At 39.0% G+C, this 21047-nt stretch overlaps 1 protein-coding gene across 2 annotated transcripts in view; it reads right to left on the bottom strand.

The window, feature by feature from the left end:
- Positions 1-21047, bottom strand: part of phlpp2 (PH domain and leucine rich repeat protein phosphatase 2) — a 74861-nt gene that overhangs the window by 15681 nt on the left and 38133 nt on the right. For both annotated transcript variants that reach the window (XR_008805551.1, XM_056240326.1), the window contains exons 4-11: positions 19418-19608; positions 15384-15509; positions 11858-12012; positions 8333-8479; positions 5074-5304; positions 1213-1415; positions 1064-1124; positions 577-672 (exon numbers count right to left, since the gene is read on the bottom strand). Coding sequence is in view for 1 of the 2 variants with exons in the window: in XM_056240326.1 (XP_056096301.1) it covers positions 577-672; positions 1064-1124; positions 1213-1415; positions 5074-5304; positions 8333-8479; positions 11858-12012; positions 15384-15509; positions 19418-19608 (1210 nt within the window). In the remaining variant the exon portion in view is untranslated. The remainder of the gene's footprint in view (positions 1-576; positions 673-1063; positions 1125-1212; positions 1416-5073; positions 5305-8332; positions 8480-11857; positions 12013-15383; positions 15510-19417; positions 19609-21047) is intronic.

Below are 21047 nucleotides of genomic sequence, written 5' to 3'. Positions count from 1 at the left end.
ATGTTTTTGTTTACTCACGATATAAGGAAAATATAACCACAGCACGAATTTGCAATGACACGAGGCTGAGTACATAAAGACCGAATTCTCCTTTAAGATGAACTATTCCTTTAGAATCCCAACACAGCATTTTCATGCGAGGCAAAGAGTGCAACACTCACAGTCTCAAATGGGACATAAACTTCAAGCCGCATATTATCTCATTTGTGCACGGCTTTCAGCCCTTTCAGATGCAAATGCCGGAATGTTAATGTGGAATTAGCTGTGAAATGGTGCTTTCATCTGCTCGGCGTTTACATCACTCTGCTTTGAGACAGCAGAGTGGCCACATCAAGCGTCTGCTGATGAACGCTGTCCCATTTCTATTCAGATCCACCGTCTGGCCAGACAGTCGCTTAACCGACATCATTCAAATCAAACGGGCAATTTTTGTTGAATAAATAAGTGCAAAATGCTGACATTAAGATTCTGAGATGGGAGAGCAGTAGGACATTTTCTTTTTAGAGGGAAAATGCAAATGCGGTTTATGAGGGTCTGAACACACATACATACATACATACACACAAATGCGCGCACCTGGCTGGGAGCTCAGACAGCAGATTATGGGAGACGTCCAGCACCTCAATCTTCCTGCTGTCACACACCCAGTCTGGCAGGTATTCCAGGAGATTCCTTCAGGAGGAAAGTGAATTAACTCCAGGCTAATTACATGAGAGCATTAGCATTGTATAAGAACGTGCGAGGTAAAGGATGTGACTGCTGCGCATTGAGCCTCTTGTAAATGAGCTGATGAACATTTGGTACCATTTGCATTACAATGTTCATGTTGTAGTGCAAGTACACTAATAAGTACAGACTCAGAGCAGTGTTATTTTAGTATTATTTATCTAGCCGCAACCACAAACAAAAATAGATTTTTTGGTTACTTGTGAAATGTCATTGGTCCAAAATGCTGGCGTTTAGTTTGTGCAGCATTTTTCAATTTAGTCTGGGCAGAAAAAATTACTTGTCGCAACTAGTATGTACAGATTACAGAATGAATGTCAGTTCAATATATGCTTACCTTGATAGGTCCATATGTGTTAGTTGGTTGGGAACAGGGTAGATGTTCACCGTGGTCAGACCTAAGAAAAATAATACAGTGATTATGATAATAATATAATGAAAATGTCTGTAAATCTTTTGGCGTCGAACATTTCTATTTGCACTCACGGTTGTTGTTGGCGTGGAGTGTGCGCAGAGTGAAGCCGCTGAGCGTCAGGGATCCCAGCTGGTTTCGCTGACACTGCAGCGTCTCCAGACTGCAGAACGCGCTCAGGTCTAGAGAGGTCAACTGGTTGTCTCTCAGGTCGAGCTGGGTGAGATGTTTTACAGGCTCCAGAGTTTCACTTTTAACACAGCGGAGGCCATTTAACCTACAAACAAAAGGACAGTCAGCTGCAAAGAATCCAAACAGCAAAAATGCTGTATGTTGGTGGACAAAGAAATAAACATAATAACAGATGGAAGAGTGGAGCTCCAAGACACTGAACATTGAGAATATGTCCGTGTTATCTTGTATTATTAAATACAGTTACATTTTAAAGGGATAGTTCACTTTGAAAAAATTTTTTGGTATGTTTTAGCTTACCTCAAGGGCATCCAAGATGTAGGTGTCTTTGTTTCCGCAGTAGTTTCAATTTTGATATTTTTAGGTCAAACCGTTCTTGTCTGTCAATGCATGTCTATGGTCACTTCCACAAAGAGCATGCACAGAGAAGTCCAAATTAAACATGATTTAATGACTCGTAAATGTAAGTACACATTGATGGCCTAAGACACGAAACGAGCGGTTTGTGTGAGAAAACGAACAGTATTTATATCGTTTTACCTCTTGTAAACACAGCCATGTCCAAGTGATCTGCGGGCGCGGGCGCTTCGGTCTGCGCAAGCGCCGGAAAGCGCCGGAAGTGATCTCTCGCGCGTGTACGTCACTCGTTGTTTACACAGAGATTTCGGAAGTGTTACCTTTCACTGTGAAGATCTAAACATATTTAGATATACAGGAAATCGCAATGGAAGACGATTTCGATATATCAACAGACAACGTTGCATTTTTTTCACAACCGCGCGAGAGATCACTTCCGGCGCTTGCGCAGACCGAAGCGCCGGCGCCCTCAGATCACTTGGACGTGGCTGTGGTTACAAGAGGTAAAAACGATATAAATACTGTTCGTTTTCTCACACAAACCGCTCGTTTCGCGAGGCCATCAATGTGTACTTACATTTACGAGTCATTAAATCATGTTTAATTTGGACTTCTCTGTGCATGCTCTTTGAGGTGGTGACCATAGACCTGCATTATATGACTGACAGACAAGAACGGTTTGACCTAAAAATATCAAAATTGAAACTACTGCGGAAACAAAGACACCTACATCTTGGATGCCCTTGAGGTAAGCTAAAACATACCAAAAATTTATTTCAAAGTGAACTATCCCTTTAAGGTCAGTAAAAAATTTTGTACTGTACAGTATCTTTTGCTTGTGCAAACAAAAAAGCTACATTGCTTATGCAATAATGCAAATAATTATTTCATATTATTATAATTATATAATGCAATTTAGAAATATTGATTTATAATCAGCAATGTTGTAGTAAATCGTTCGAATGATACGCACAAATTAGTTAAGAAAAAATGATTCACTGATTAATTTAGTCAAATGAGAAGTCAGCTTTCATAAAAATCAAGTTTCCAGTTTAGCAGTCTAACAAAAACAGGATTTTAGACATCAGAAACACAGAATAAGGGTCATTCTGACATGACAAGTAAACAGACACTTGCTAAATATAATTTATAATACATTTACAAATAATAAAGGTAGTATAGGTGGACCGCTCTGCGCTGTCGTGTCTCTGGATTGGAGCAGACTGTGTGTGTGTGCTCTGCGGCGGTTCTCGTGACACTGACATGAAGCCAGACTTCATTCTTGGATTAGCAAGCATATTTAAACTGTCTGAATTGTTCCCTATCCCCTATATAGTGCACTAAGTGCCATGCAGCATGTAGAAAACAGTAAATGTGACCGATTTCAGCCGCAGCAACACAATCTCGATTTATAATGTAGGGGGCGGGACGCTTTAGATTCCAGAGAGCATTTGATTGGATTGAAAATATGATGAGAAGCTAAAGTGCAGAGTGATGTCATCAAAATCATTGATCCATATTGGTGGAAGCGTGAGAATGTAAGTTTCGAATGCTTATATCTTCTAAATGTGAATTTTGTCATTGTTTTGGAGCACACTAGCTTAAAGATAACAGTAAGGCTAATATATTCATGCTAAAAGCCCCCACAAAAATGTATTTCATGGGGACTTTAACCGAACGGCTACCCGTTACGAGAGACGCCACACAGTTCGCTAATGACCATCACATCCAAATGATAAGGGCATTAAACCTTTGTGTTTCTCGCAGCCCCCCATGAACTCAAATCCCCACTCACATCTGCTGTTTGCACACTTTCTGCCCGTGGGATCGGTGTATGTGAGGAATCTGAGTGGCGACTCGTGTCAAGTGCAGTGGGATAATCCAGCAGAAAAACTCTGAGCTTGTTCAGGTGACAGACGCCTCCCTCTTTCCCGTTTCAGACCCCGCGTGAGCTCCCACCACAGATCAGCTCTGTGTTATGAGCCTGGCTGGATTTATAATCCACAGCAGGTGCAGTCAGGACCCAGAAAATCCACAAACCTCAGTCTGTTTCACTCAGGTGCGTCACAGACTGTCAGCTGTGATCAAAAACCACTGGCTGTTTAAAAATGACTTTATGAGAAGAGCAAATGTGACTTTGTTAGCGACAGGGCAGTCTAGACCTCAGACGGTCGGTCCACAGACCGCCCACGGTCCGTTTACTAACCGTCTGATGCATTTTGCACTCAAAAATAGCAAACGCAGACCAAAATCAACATTTCCAACCTTTTAAGAAATTAAAAGGAAGGGCACACAAATTATGATTTATGTTATGATGAGAAGTTATGTTTACAAGGGTTGATACAATAATGCTTTTGAAGATGAAATGAATCACTAGATTTGTAATTTGATTGATTGATTGATTAGATTTTTTTTTTTTTCAAAATATATATATTTTTTAAAGAAGTCTCTTATGCTCATCAAGGCATTTATTTGATCACAAATACAATAAAAAAGTAATATTAATATGAAATACTATTGCAGTTTAAAATAATTGCATTTCAAATATATTTTAAAAATATTAAAAAAAATGTCAGCATCATTACTCCAGTCTTCAGTGTCACATGATCCTTCAGAAATAATTTTAATATGCTGATTTGCCGCTCAAGAAACATTTCATATTGTTATAAATGTTGAACACAGTTGTGCTACTTATTTAATATTCTAAATCATTTGTTTTGGATTCTTTAATGAATAGAACGTTTGAAAGAATAGCGTTTATTTGAAATAGATTTTTTTTAAATAAAATTATAGATGTCTTTACTGTCACTTTTGATCAATTTAACGCATCCTTGTTTAATAAGCTTAATTTAATATATGAAAGAAAAAAAACTTTTAAACTGTAGTGTAGAAGCAAACTCTAACTCTAATTTCCACATTTCATTATCAGTGGAGAATGCCAGGTCGTTATTGTTTTTATTTTTTTAGCACCTATTATCTTTTGTTGTGGTGTGATACAAAAACAGCAAACCATGGCTGGATGCTTTATGCATCAGACAGATGGGCATTTTCAAAATGGGCTTTTGTTTTTTTGCCAGAATAATCTACAAAGAGGCCCAGATTTGAATGCTGAAGTCTGGCTGCGTGAGACTAGCGACAGGGCCACCTGTGAGTACAAATAGAGCTGTGCTCCTGTCAAGTCTGTGATTTACTGATAGGTGATCTTATTACATTACTATTGTATATTGATCCTGCATTATGCATAAAGTCTGAGCTGAGAGTAATAACATACTGACAGGTGACAGACAGAAGAGAGAGAGAATGGAGGAACAGAAGGAGCCAGACCGTATGACGCACAAAGATATATAGATAGCGAGAGAAAGAGGAAGATGTTTCTAATAGCTCACCGTAAATCAATACTCTTAATGTGACTCATACGTAGCAGACTGCACAGATTCAGAGTCTCCACCCTGTTCCCAGCCATCGCCAGCTTGTCCAGGGCACAGAGTCGCTCCACCACGACGGGGATGTGAGGAAACCCGTTGAAGGAAAGTCCCAAGCTGCAGAGCTGCACGAGGCTGCCCAGCTCCTCTGGAAGAGAATCCAAGCGATTCCCATCCAAACACAGTGTCTGTAAGCTGAAGAGATAATAGTCTATGAATTCACAGCCAAACAGACACGCTTTTAAGATATGGGAAATGATAAAGTGGTTACTATTAAAAATGCTGGTTTGTCAATACTGTTTATTTGTTCATATTTATAGCGGTGGGGGTTTAATAGTAAATAGAGATTTACAACACACACACACAAAAAAAAAATCAACAACTTCTTTTTATTACATAGATGGAAAACTTTCTTTTTAATTGCTTTATTCTTGTCCCAGATCCCAACCTTTTGTCCACAATAGTGGACTACAATACCACTTACAGTTATGCTATATTATAACCATATTTCTTATGTGCATATATGCTATTATTAATAAATGTAATTGTTTATTGAACACTGGTGTCTTTTTTGTTTGTATTTCTATGCCTAAAAATATCTCCCCCTTAACTGTGGTAAAATTACCAGAATGCGTTATATTTATAGATATAAGAATTCATGGCCTCTCATAGAATGTTGCTTTCATAAATGGAACATATATGAATGATAATATAATGTAATAGAATGTAATGTAACTGTAACGCATGTTCTGTTTTATTTTTTTCTTCACTCTGTTCCTGTTTTTCTGAGTTCCTAGTTAGCTTCCTTGTTTGTTAATTAGTTGCCTTAGTCCCTAATTTCCATTTTCCACACACCTGTTCTGTTTCTATTTGATTACATTCTCTGTGTCTTTAAACCCCGAGTTCTGTCTGTTCATTGTTCCGTCGGTTTAACGTGGTTGTGCCAATTTATTTCTCCTACAATCTCCAGTGTATTCCCAGTTCGGATTTATTAAAGATTATTTTTGTTCCTGAATTCCTGCGTTATGCGCTTCAGTACAGTCACAGCCGTTAGTTATTTCCCCATTCGCCTGCATGTTTGAGTTCTCATTAGTCTCCTCAGTTACTGATTGATTAGTTATTCTGTTCAGCTGTGTCCTGATTACTTTCCTTTGTTTGCCTCATGCATTTATACCCTGAGTTTCTGTCTGTTTCTTTGTCCGTTCTCGTTTATTCAAGAGGCCACAGCTACCCGTTACAGAAGGAAGGACCCTCATATTGAGTATATTTAATCAAAATGGACTTACCAACGGTGAACCTCCTCCACCTCCCCAAAACGAGGAATTTGATGTATTTGAGTATTTAGGCTGGATACTCCAGCACGTAGGACTTCCCCTTATAGCCCGCGACCCAGAGCCCAAACAGCCATCACCCTGCCGCGATCCAAGAGCCATCGCTCCTGAGCCTCAAAACGCGTTTGACCAGGTGCGAGTGCCGGCAACATCGCCCGTCCTCTCTAACTCTCCTGTGCTTCCAGTATGGCCTCCCAGCCTTCCTCTCCCGCCTCCTCTTCAGACCTCAGCCTGTCCCTCTGATCAGTTTCCGATGTCCCCCGTCAGCCCCTCGGCCTCTCCACTACCTCCTCTCTGTGGTGTGGATCCAAATCAGGACAGCCGTCTACCAATGTGTGGATCCCCTGGCTCCGCCTCCAGCCGTTGTTTCTGCCGCTCTACCTCGTCCTGTCGTCCAGGCTCCTCCGCTCCTCAGCTCCACCAGGGACTATCGACCTTTTGGCTCCACCGGGTTCCCTCGATCCTCTGGCTCCACCTTGGTCGGATGTCGCCACAACAACGCCAAGGACTTAAGAGTCATCCGCTATGCTCCGTCTCTCCACCCCTACGGCTCCGTCTGGCTCCACCCTACCGCTGGTTCGGCCTCGGCCCTCAGTCGCCCCGTCTCAGTCCTCCGGTACCCTGGCTCCCCCTCAGGGGATCATTGCTGCTGCTCCATCGCGGCCTCCGAAGCCTGCGATCTTGCTCTGGAACATCTGCTCTTCATATGCACATTGGGCTCCTCCACCATTGGCTCCGTCATCATCCATCGTCCCTATGGGGTCATGGCTCCTCCCTCCTTTGACTTCTCCAGGCTGAGCTCTGGGCTCACGTTGGCCTACGTCTGATCCTGATTCCTCCTTTGCTCCTCCCACCGCCTGTGGCTGTTTGTGCCTGTATCTCCATCATTGGCCAGCCCTTCACCTGCTCCCTATCCTCCTCCAGAGCTCCCGCCCTCCCTCCTCAGTTGGACCCTACGCCGCGAGGACACACCTCTCCATAGGGGGGCTTTGTCACATTCATGTTCAGTTTCTATTGGTTATTTCCCTGTTTGAGTTCTCATTAGTCTCCTAAGTTACTGATTGATTAGTTATTCTGTTCAGCTGTGTCCTGATTACTTCCCTTTTTTGCCTCATGCATTTATACCCTGAGTTTCTGTCTGTTCCTTTGTCTGTTCTCGTTTATACAAGTGGCTGTGTATTCCGATTCTCCTGAGTTTTCCTAAGTGTTAAAAAACTGTTGTTCTCGTATACCTGTCGCCGTGCACTTCATTCACCGCAGCTACTCGTTAATATAAAATAATATAGCCTGATGCTGATAATTTTAAGGACACTAATATTGACAGATACGGTCAGCACTATCCAGTAAGATTCCACTGCAGGCTTCCTACATGCTCAGAGCACCTCATATAAGCTGAGCAGAGAGCAGTAAAACTAGGCTGATTTTTATGCTTGATTTAATCTGGTAGCGTAATATGCACGGCTGAACTTCATGCATTTTACTTGCTCATTTTGAGGGGGAAAAAGAACTTCGCTTGACAGGCTCTTTGGTACCACACCGACTGTAATTGCAGGAGCAGTGGTGCTATAAAGCACTGAATAATTTAAATACAATCATGCAAATCAAAGGATTATTTAGATTATAACCCATAATCACACTCATTATGTTGTGCAATGTTTTTCAAATGACCTACAAGGCACATTTGTGCACTTACAAAAGTTGAGCTGATTACAAAAAGAGAGGCCATTTTGGCAATAACAAAAAGGATCAGTGACTTCAGAAACGTAACCAAACAAGCACATATTTTCTCTTTTAGATCATCTACAAAAATAGCAACAACAAACAGCATATTATTTGCAGGTTAAAAAAGAGCAGCCGCAGATGGTGTGTAAAGTCGTGTAATGTGCGCTGACCTCTGGAGGTTGTCGATGTGGGCCGGGATCGCACTGAGACCATTGCAGGACAGGTAGAGCTCTGTCAGTGTCAGGATCTCACACACCGACTCCGGGAATACGCCCAGACCATTGTGAGAAAGGTTCAAGCTCTTTAGCTGGGCAAATCTGCGGAAATATTCAGTGCTCTTAATGGACAAGGTTATTTCCTGATGATATGACTCTATCATAAGACATGAGAAACACTTATGCATAATGGACTTACTACAAATGCATTTAGAGAGCAAGTCTTTAGAAGAAGCCTGCCTAAAAGTTTCTTTAAATGTATATAAGGCCAGCAACTGTTAAAAATCACCATTGTTACCGTACAGCCATCACATAATAACCATACGAGGTGTCAATCAGTGAATCCTCAAATGTGGTATTTGAGCAGAAACTATGGTTCCCAATGTAAATTTATATAAAGGAGCTCCCTGGAGACAAATGAAGTAAAGAGACATGTGCAATGGAGATGTCCGACAGTTTTGATCCAAATGTAGACAATATGTCTTCTGGAAGACCAATTTAGTAGTCATCTTTATTATCCCATGGGGAGACCTTCAGTGAATATTGCGGGCATGACAAAAGACAAAAGGACAAGAACAATCATCAAACACTTTCTATAAATATTAAAAATCAAAATAAGTAATCTGCCATATAAAATTAAGTCATAAAATCATAAAAATGTCAGTTAGATGTCAGTTAAAAAGAATCAGAAATTAATTAATTTATTCAGCAAGGACACTTTAAATTCACAATGTTACAAAATATTTTTATTTCATATAAATAAACTTTATTAAAGAATCCTAAAGAAAAAGTACATCACAATTTCCACAAAAATATTAGGCAGCATGACCGTTTTAAATATTGATTATAATAATAAGAAATGTTTCTTGAGCATCAATATACTACAATGATTTCTGAAGGATCATGTGACACTGAAGACTGGAGTAATGATCCTGAAAATTCAGCTTTGCGTCATAAGAATAAATGACATTTTAATATATATTAAAATAGAATATTGTAATAATATTTCGCAATATTTGCTGTTTTTACTGTATATTTGATCAAATAAATGGAGCCTTGGTAAGAGACTGCTTTTAAAAAACATAAAATCTTACAAACTTCCCATTTCTTTTTCATTATCAATGTTGAAAACAGTTGTGCTGCTTAATATTTTTGTGTAAAACTTGATACATTTTAAGGATTCTTTGATGAATAGAAAGTTAAAAAAAGAACAGCATTTATTTGAAAAATAAATCTTTGTCACATTATAAATGTCTTTACTGTCACTCTTGATCAATTCATTGTGTCCTTGTATTAATTTATCTCTTTAAAAAAAAAAAAAAAAAAAAAACTACAAACTAATAAAATACCCACTCGCTGTATAAATGACTTTACCTCCCAAAGTATCTTTCCAACTTTGTTTTATTGGCATGCGTGCGTGCATGTGTGTGTGGCTCCTATAACAGCATAATTTCCCTTTGAGGATTAATAAAGTGGTATGATATCATATCGTTTCAAACTAAATGACATCATTGCATGCTCTTCCTGGTCTCTCCTGCCCAATTTCCCACACTCCTGTTTCCTTTAACTGGCTCAATGGCCTTTGTATCCTTGTTACCACAGGCAAATGACGCTGTCAGACGGGGCTCTTCATGGACGAATGACTGCCAAAGAGCGCTCATCCAGCCCAGAGCAACCGCCTGACACGACAAACACCCCTGAGCGAGGCATCTTGCAGCGACACAAAAATGTCTATAGCACGAAACCTAAATATCAGAGGCTGTGGCTATATGTGGTCCGATGTGCATGTTAAGAATCAGCCTGTCAATGACTGATGTGGTTGGGAGGTAAAGTCGTGAAGGTGGCAGCTTGTATCAGAACATATGCTGAGCTCTAGCCTCTCTCTCACACACACACACACACACACACACATCACCCCACCACCACCACCATCATCCTACGCATCCTGCACCACCCACCATACACAGTTACTAAATATATGTCACAGCTGAGATGAGCAGAGAGAGAGAGAGAGGGAGCTAGAGGGAGAAAAGACCAGAAAGGAGAGGCATAATGGAGCAAGCATGTGTGAAAGCTCTCTGTGAAAGTAGTAACATGGCAGAGAAGCTTCTTACATGAGGTAAAAATGTCTGGGTTATATATATTTCCCTCCAAAATCAACAGGAAATAAGAAGCGTAACCTTATAAAGCCTACTGTATCATATTTGATACACACATTTCTAAGGCCTCTAAATGATCAACATGATCAAAACCTGTTGTTGCTACATGCCTTCTTCTGTCTGATCGGTAGTTTATATTTTTTAGCAAGTTAAAGCCCTTAAATCATTCTAAAAAAGTCTACCTTTTTGGTGTAAAATCTGTACTGTTTTTATATTGCTTGTTCATGTTCATTCACAGTGCATTAACTAATGTTAACAAACACATTTTGATTTTAATAATGTAATAGAAAATGTTGAAATGAAAATTGGATAGAAGTATTCATTCTTATTTATACTAAAGGGGGGCTTTAAGAGTTAGCTAAATGTTAACTAATGAAACCTTATTGTAAAGTGTTACTGTAATATTTCAAGATAAACACTTAATGGACTTGATTATACATCATTGTTTTGAAAAACCTTGTTAAAATGTGAGTATCAAATATGATACATCAACGTTTATTTGTTCACCTATTGTATTGCACTGCATTATATGGTTTGCTTCCTACAATAAAAACTACAGAGCCTTGATCATAAACTATAAGCATTTAAATATTATCTTAAGACAGATATAAAAGGGACAACTGGTATTTGTAAAGCTTTATAACAGTAAAACAGACTACTGACATAAAATGCATATATTACAATTTATCAAAATTACATCTTATTTTTTGGCCATATAAATATCAGCACCAAATTGCATATTTTTGCCCAGTTTGGGTATCTGAATAATCTTGAGGTACACATATGCACAAAATATTTGTTTAAAAGGTATAATAAACTATAAAAAAATATTCACAAAAATATCCTTAAAATAATTTTTCTCTTGATTTTGGGGTGAAATATGACCAGAACATGTCTTTTGGATGCAGAAATATACATGCCCCATCTAATGATAACTGTACCGATTTAAACACCACTAATCATAGTTAATGATTAACGTGCAATAGCATCATCACCCCTGTAAGTTCCCATTTCGTGATGCTCTTATTGCTTCTATTTGCACAGAAGCGGCTGCCATTGACATAAGTGCATGTACAGAATAAATAGCTCTTCTCCGTGTGCATGGCAGCGCAACAAGAGACCGCATCCCAACGGAAACAACAGCCTAAATTTATGCACAAGTTTGTAATTATGTAAAGAGCATTGTAGAAAGGTATTTTTCTGAAGTACACCTGGCAGGAAAACAGAAATGATAGCTCTGTACTAAATCCTAGAGCTGCTTTTCTGTCCACAATCTACATACAGCAGCCAAACCATCTAAAGCTGAATCATGTAAATTCACCTGTTGAAGTTGATGAGTCCTCCAGGGCCGTCCAGCCTCACGAAGTTGTGCCGTAGGTTGAGGTGTGTGACGTCCTGGCAGTAGAAGAGATACTCGGGCACTTCCTCCAGACTGTAGCAGGATAAATCCACCAGACTTATAGTCTGAGACACCACCTACATGACAATGTGAAAATGCACACCTCATCAACATGATCAGCATTCTGCTGCAGCCTATACAAATCCAATGATCTTATAATGGTAATATCAAAATAAGGTTAGGCACGACATAAAACCTTAGGAAAATCAATGTATTTGCAAGGCCTTTGGCTAGAATGGTTCATTGCTTGAATAAAATGGTGGAACAATGATAAAAGACAACCAATGTTATGCAATAAAATAGTTAATGATATACATTAAATATGAATAAAAATATATTAATAGAAATTAATAACCAGTAAATTAAAAAATAACTATGTTATAAATAAGCTGAGATGTTATAGTGAGAACTCCATATTTTATATAAGATATTATATATTCTTTTAAGATATTTTTGACTTTTATTTTATATGTCAGACTTTACAGGGTTAATAATAAGAATTACAATAATTGTTTCGTCAAGAAATATTTTATTAGCTTAAATGTAGGCTGTTTACAGTCGCCAATCTACAGTGAACAAAATTATAAATGCAACACTTTTGTTTTTGCCCCCATTTTTCATGAGCTGAACTCAAAGATCTAAGACTTTTTCTATGTACACAAAAGGCCTATTTCTCTCAAATATTGTTCACAAATCTGTCTAAATCTGTGTTATTGAGCAATAACTTGAGCTTCTCCTTTGCCAAGATAATCCATCCACCTCACAGGTGTGGCATATCAAGATGCTGATTAGACAGCATTATTATTGCACAGGTGTGCCTTAGGCTGGCCACAATAAAAGGCCACCCTAAAATGTGCAGTTTTACTGTATTGGGGGGGGGGGGGGGGTCCAGATCCTTGCAACATGGGGCCGTCCATTACCATGCTGCAACATGAGGTGATGATCGTGAATGAATGGCACAACAATGGGCCTCAGGATCTTGTCACGGTATCTCTGTGCATTCAAAATGCCATCAATAAAATGCACCTGTGTTCGTTGTCCATAACATACGCCTGCCCATACCATAACCCCACCGCCACCATGGGCCACTCGATCCACAATGTTGACATCAGCAAACCGCTCACCCACAGGACGCCATACACACTTCACCTCAGACGATCTTGGAGGTGAAGATGCTGGATGTGGAGGTCCTGGGCTGGTGTGGTTACACGTGGTCTGCGGTTGTGAGGCCGGTTGGATGTACTGCCAAATTTTCTGAAACGCCTTTGGAGATGGCTTATGGTAGAGAAATGAACATTCAATTCACGGGCAACAGCTCTGGTGGACATTCCTGCAGTCAGCATGCCAATTGCACGCTCCCTCAAAACTTGCGACATGTGCCATTGTGCTGCGTGATAAAACTACACATTTTAGAGTGGCCTTTTATTGTGGCCAGCCTAAGGCACACCTGTGCAATAATCATGCAATAATCAGCATTTTGATATGCCACACCTGTGAGGTGGATGGATTATCTAGGCAAAGGAGAAGTGCTCACTAACACAGATTTAGACAGATTTGTGAACAATATTTGACAGAAATAGGCCTTTTGTGTACATAGAAAAAGTCTTAGATCTTTAAGTTCAGCTCATGAAAAATGGGGGCAAAAACAAAAGTGTTGCGTTTATAATTTTGTTCAGTTTATATAGCAATTACTCTATAACTTGTTTTATCATTTATGTAAAAACATGGCTTACTCAATCAGATTTTAAAGGTGCAAAAACACTGCTTGAGAATGGCTGAAGAGCTCAGTGGTGACATCATTCATGCACTGCCGCATGAGCCAAACTCAGATCAGTGAAATGAAGCAAACGGTCATTACATCACAAGAACAGAATCTGAGCGTGCTGGTTAATTCACATGGATGGAGTCCGTGGGACAGACTAATGTTAAGGGTCAATGACGACATGCTTAGATTTTTGTGTCTACGTAATTAATTAAAAAAATATATTAATAAAATGCAATTCATACAGACATTTACCAGATTCATTTACATTTCATTCATTCATTTACCAGAATACAGGTCTTATGATAAACATGTCTTCAATTTCTAAACTAAAATGAGTTGCAAGGCATTTAGTAATTTAGTCAAAAGAAGAAAAAAAAAAAGAGTCAATAAGAAGCTGAAAAAGACAGTAGCATGTAAAACAGATATAATTTGGCGTAATCTTTATTATTATTATTATTTAAAAAAAAAAGGAAATATTCAAAGTAGTAAAGCATTTATGGTTACTAATGTTACCACAATATATGCAAAAAATTATTTACCACATTTATTTATGAATCTTCAAAGCATTTTTGCTTCAAAATATTACAAATATTACCACAAACAATCTCTAAAAATTAATAATGATATTTGAAGAAAAATTTTTTACTTTCAGAAATGTATTAAAGGTGTAAGGAAAATATGTTATGTTATTGCTGTTTTACTTAATAGTCACACTTGACATTTTCAAAGTTATTGCACATTTGCACATGATTTTTTTATATTTTTTATTGCCACTGACCCCTAGATGTCTGGTGCTATTTAAGTATTACTTATGAATTAGCTTTATATATATATATATATATATATATATACACACACCTTTCTATTTAGCTGCTTCTTCTTTTTTCTTTTAAGCTTACAACACTTAAGCTTAAACTTCAACTTTATTTCAGTTAATTGCCAAGGCAACATTTTCCATGTAATATTAGTATTTTATTTCAGCTTTATTTCAATTGCTGCAAATGATTGTTAGGAAATTTAGCTTTAGTCAACAATGATTTGGACTGGATTGAAAGGCTCTTTTATTACTGAGCCAGTCAGACCTCACAGCACAGCGGCTGTAGTGATGCACATTAAGCACACACACACACACACACACACACACACACACACACACACACACACACACACACACACACAAACGCTCTATTTCTCATCTATCATGCCACCTCAAACAGCCTGTTACCTCAGGATCACCCTCACACACAATCGTTCAGAGCGTGTTTTGCATAATTCAGGAAGTTTCTGGTGTAGGGGAGTTAGCTGTGATCTCCAGAGATGGTCAGACCTCATTAGACTCCAGAGACGCAGCCAGAGTTTGGAATGCCAATTAATTAGGTGATTAAGACAAATGAGGACTAACAGAACACAGGGAAGCCGAACAAAAAAGAAACACAAAGAAAGCTAACAAATTCGGGACAATAAACGTGTGTGTTTTAAACACAAGACAGCTGTTTCAGCTGTTCACTGCAGGCGGTCGGTACGGTGTGTCCCTCCGTACCCAAAATACAAACACGTACAATCTGTGAGGGGGATTTATTGGAAAAGCGATAGAAGAGAAAACTCTGATCCGCTGTTGAATCACTGTGGGTTTCCTAATGAAATCTTAATGCATGTCTAGATTAGATAAAGCACATCACTCACTTTAGAAGCCTGCCGATGCCAGCGCTGGTAGTCGGCCAGCGTGTCGAAGTTAACGTAGTAGGTCTGGGCCTGTGGGCCGGCGGAGCTGAACATCAGACAGTGCTGTCTCCTCTTCACCTCTTCCACCTGAGCCAAGAAACGAGCATGTCACCTCTGTTGGTAATGAAGACACTATGTGCTTTGAAGAAAACACTTATGAACCTTGGCAAAAGGTTAACCAATCAGTAAATCCAGCACTCACTCTATCAACCTATATTATTGTCTCTGATATTACAGAAATAATACATTTAAAGGGATAGTTCACCCAAAAATGAAAACCTACCCTCATTTTGTTCCAAACCTGTATGAGTTTCTTTCTTCTGTTGAACACAAATATATATATATATTTTAAAGAATGTTGGTAACCATTCATTGACTTCCATAGTATTTATTTTTCCTACTATGGAAGTCAATGGGTAATGTTTACTGTCTGGTTACCAACATTCTTTAAAATATCTCCTTTTGTGTTCAACAGAAGAAAGAAACTCATACAGGTTTTAACAACATGAGGGTGAGTAAATGATGACAATTTTCATTTTTGGGTGAACTATCCCTTTAAGTGCGAACTCAACATTTCAAAATGTATTATAGTTTAAATTTATATTAAATACAATTAGTTGAACGTTTTGTGACCACTTAAGTAGGACTTAAGCACATCTTTATTTAATTTCATAATTACTTCTATTGTCTTTTAAATATGGTTAAAGTGTACTGCTGAATGTATTGACAAGCATTTATGGCAAACTAAAATATACTTTGATGTAATTTTTATTGAAACTTGTAGTGCTGTGTCACATATTTGAATAGAGTTCGTTTTAATCAAACCAAACCTGCCAAGTGTGAACACACCCTTAAAATAAATTAACTGTAAATGTAATATCAAATTACAGTTTACATTATAATCAATTACTTTACATGTGGTTTAGTTTAGTACTTCTTTTAAGCATGACGGATGATTATTAAAACAATGATTTAAAATGTACTTTAAAGTAAAACTATTTTTTAAAAGTGTGTTAAGAAACAGTGATGAAAGTGCACCCTCAAGTACACTTAAAGGGTTAGTTCACCCAAAAATTAAAATTATGTCAGTAATTACTAACAGAATTTTAATTTTTGGGTGATCTAACCCTGTAAAGGTGCTAGGATCTGTAGACAGAAATGCAATATAATATACATAACTGTTTTCAATGGTGTATAAAGACCTTACATAATGAACCGTTATGTTTTTATTACCTTGGAATGAGCTGTTTCTACCTAAATACACCGAGGGTCCCCCTACATTGAAATAGCCATTTTGCGCCGGCATGTTTCTACGGTAGCCCTAAATGGACAAACGCGTGTCGTCACTATTGCTGTTCTTCGTGCAAAGACGCTAGCTAAAGTCAGCGAATAAAACACTGGTGAACAAGTAACACTAATATTTGCAATAACATATCGTTTTACTGAATAATAAAGTAAACATAATTTCTTAATTTATCTTTGTAATGAAACCTCATTGCTTAACTGGCTACTCTCTTCTGTCTCAGACGATGACATCACTTCCTGTCGGCCACCTTAACTTCTGTTGGTTGCAATTCGCAACCTCACCACTAGATGCCGCTGAAAATCACACACTGCACCTTTAAGTGCACTTTTGTTTAATTATTATCAAGTCCAGTTTTTTGTAAACATTAATTTAAGATTTGAAGAACACTATCGGTGCATACTCAATACAATTAGCACACTTCTCTTCCACAAGAGTAACACATAACTAGAAGTTTCTCCACCAGTTCTGCTTCCAAAAGATGATTTTGAAATTCACAACTCCAGTAACAAACATTAATTTCGACAGAAGAATTCATGTAAGTGCTTTAACAAAAACACATTTCTGCTTTTAAACCCTCTGGGCTGCTTGAATACTAGACATCATATTGAAGTGTATTACTGTAAATTGAAACTGAAAAGACTGCAAGCTGAAAGTATTGCCTGTGGTAATAGGCACACCTACTGTACAGTCCATATACATGAAGCCGAAAACCCAGAATATTCCTTTAAAGTCCCCATGAAATCAAAATTGAGAATTCTTGTTTTTATGGAATATTGCAGTGTTTATTATAAATGATTTATAAGTGCACATTAGGGCTGTCACTTTTTATTCGATATTCGAATATGCATTCGAACATGACGTGAAATATCCGTAATCGAACTATAAATAAACTAACTGGTTTTTAAAATGCCATGTTTAGCGCATTTTTTACAGTCTATGATTTAGACCGTTTGTTTTTTATTTTATTGTTTGCCATCTCATCCAGTAGCTGGCACTCTAAACGTATTGTAGCGTAAGCTCATGACCAAATCAAGCGAATAATAGCCAATAGCCACCCTGTTTTGAAAATGGAAGATATAACGCGCAGAACGGCCAGCCTGAGCGGACAATTTCTACCCCAACTCATCTAAAAAGTAGTGTCTGGAAATGGACAATCGATTGATGAATCCGAACACGGTGTTTACATGAACGATACATAAAGTAATGTGCGCGTTATGTGTCACAAGATTCAAATCGGAATTGATTTTTTTGACATGCGCACACTGCACGAATATGCCGCTGTTCGCGCAAAACTATTCTCCTCTATTGGTTCTTTATTTGTTTTAAACAGCAGACTTAATATTTATCCGTCTCTGGTCATGATTTGGAGACGATGAGCATGATTTGCCGTGCTGCTTGTTGATCACGCAGTAAAACCCCGCACCCAAAACCAGTCGTCTGTGGATGAGAATCTGAAACAAGCACTGGTGGGACGTTGTCCTGCTTAACTTCACAGTGAAATGAGATTTTTTTAATAACGGAACACTCATTTATATGACACTTTATTCAACAGGAAGAACAGCTCGCTCCGTGCGTAAAACGTCATTGCACATGCGCAGTCCTTTTAGTTTCGGTTTTCAATCCGATCAAGTGTTTACATGTTCTCTCGATCGGATTACAAAAGGAGTAAACCATCGGATCGATTAAGGTGTTTACATGAAGGTTTTTTAGTCCGATTGAGCCGTCAATCCGATTATAAGGGTCCATGCAAAGACGCGCAAATGTGTGCCAGGCACGTGTGCGCGAGCGCGTGTTCTCCACCGCGGAGAACATCGTCAATAAAAGGAGAGCCGCACTTGATCCAGATCAAGTTGATAAATTGGTGTTTCTAGCAAACAATATTAGGAAATGAATTAGGCTAGGCTATATAGGCCTTACTCCTGCTGCTGTTTAAGTTGTCACGTTATTGTTTGTGCCGTGCTGTTCCGCTTCAGTTTTTCCCCATGTAGCGCCTAATTTTGTGATTGGCTATGCATACTGGCACTTCATATAGATTAAGTTGAAAACCTGCTGTTTAAAACATTAAGTCAAAAAAAAAAAATTCAGACAGGCCTGAGTCCTGTTTATGACTGTCAGACTGTTAATAAATGTGTGATCTCCGTTACGGTGGGTTTTTTTTTTTTTTTTTGGGTGGGCGGGGCTCGTAGATATTCGAATATATTCGAATACATTGCTTGATATTCGATATCCGTTCGAATTAGATTTTTCTCAAAAGTGACAGCCCTAGTGCACATCGTTATTTTTTCAAATCCATGTCCCCTCATTATCTTTAATCAAAATAGCTTCGCCTCCCTCTTGCAGCGACATCTCTTCTCTTCTCTGATGATGCGTTTACAGGCGTGAGGGCGGGACAACCTGTCACTCACACGAGATCCACCAATAGCAAACCAGAACCATCCAACCATTCTTCCAGAATTGGAATTGATTTTCGTTTCCCAACCCTGGTAGATATACATCACAATAGGGAAGAAAAGACTATTGCAACTTCTGTTTCGCGTGACTTTGAAAGGTTAGAAAAGTCTGATTGGCATTTGTCCCTCTCTCTCCCGTCCCTCCTCATCCTCATTCATTCACAGCTGTGTTGATGCATCTGCTCTCTATTATCTGTTCTCGGATCCTGATGTGTGTGTGGGTGTCTGTGAACCCCTACCTTTCCCCCGACCAGGGGTAGGATGTGCATCTTGCCAGTCAGGCTGTCCTTGACAGAGGCCACGATAAGACAGGTCCCGCACAGGATGACCTGCCGCTCGGCCCATTTATGGAGCTGTGTCTTTCCCTTCCTGACGCTGAAAACGCCCTTCAGAAGAGTCCGCTCCTGCTGGTCTGCGTTCACCGGTTTCTCTGTACGAACACACACACAAACACACAGACACAGCAATCAACCCACTGCCACTCACAGTACAGATAGCACTTATCAAACTAAACGGGTATATTTTACCATGCAGAAATCGATGCCAAAATGCAAAGGTGACCTGTGTGGTTGTCAGCATGATTCTTTCTGTGAGTTTGCTGGGTTGATTTGTGTTTTGGGTCAATGATGTGATGTTTGTTTGAGCGCTCTCTGAGCCTCAAAGGTTTCTATGTACAGTGTGTTTTGCAAGCATTGTGAATGGCAGCCAATCACAATCATATCTGTTGAGCGCGTGAATGCAATTACCTATCAGAGGTGTTAGTCCAGAATCCGCTTAACACATCCTGATAGCAATCAATAATTGAAGTGGTCTAAATATTAAAACATGTACATCTCATGTAGAAGTCTCAGGACGAAAAAGGTTAGAATGAAATGATACGATGTCCTATCCGCCTGTCAACATATGCATTTCCATACCTTTTACAGTTCCTCCTGAACCAAAACAACGAGCTTATGCTGCGTTCATGTCATGTCGTAACAGTAATTAAGCAACGGCAACGTTCTCAGCATGACGTTCTACCCGGAGCTGTTCACGTCCTCAGACTCGGATTTATGCATTTCTATGTCAACACTATCAATGCCAAAATTAATCTGCAGCAGTCAGATGGTACAAGTAAAAGCTGTGTAAGTTGTTTACATTTATTATATTTGTAATGTTATGTGCTTAGACACATGAGGTGATTTAATTTAATTACATCTCTCATCTTGTAACGCTTTGAAAACTGCCGTTCGTGTGTTTTAAAGGAGGCGTGGCTTTGGAGGCGCTCTGAAGGGAGGGTGGGATCTCATGCTTTCAAAGCTAGCTTGCTATTGCTAGCCTCTCCGAAATTGCCTAGCCTACCTTTAACAATGAACAGGACAAAATTGGGGGGGGAATTAAAGTACTTAATTCAACAGTTTTTGCATTGGTATAGAAATTGGTACGGAGATCCATGAAATTCTACTTGTATTGGTACCAACTACTGAAATTTTGATACCGTGACAACAACACTAGTCTGAAGTAATTTTGCATACTAGTGTATGCACATGACAGAACTTCCTAAGGAGTAACTGTCTGAACATCACACCCACACACACACACACCCACACACACGTGCACATTCATTCATGTGCTAATGAAGACCATATGTAGTGTGAAGTGCGAGCCCGCTGTGGGACGTGGAAAAGGGTGAATAGGGCTGGCGGTAAACCATGTCACATGTATCGGTCAGCTCATAGTCATACACGTACACACATACTGTACACTCTCCATAGGCAGCAGCAATGTAACATTCTGGATATTAAAAAACTGTATCCTATTCCAGCTTAGTATGCTTAAGACCAGCTCTAAGTAAACCATGCGTAGGATGACCTCCTGAAGACTGTCAGC

Source organism: Rhinichthys klamathensis, unplaced genomic scaffold (assembly GCF_029890125.1).
Source record: "Rhinichthys klamathensis goyatoka isolate OS25496 unplaced genomic scaffold, OSU_Roscu_1.1 h1tg000593l_1, whole genome shotgun sequence".
Classification (NCBI taxonomy): domain Eukaryota; kingdom Metazoa; phylum Chordata; class Actinopteri; order Cypriniformes; family Leuciscidae; genus Rhinichthys; species Rhinichthys klamathensis.
This window is presented reverse-complemented; position numbering and strand designations above follow the sequence as displayed.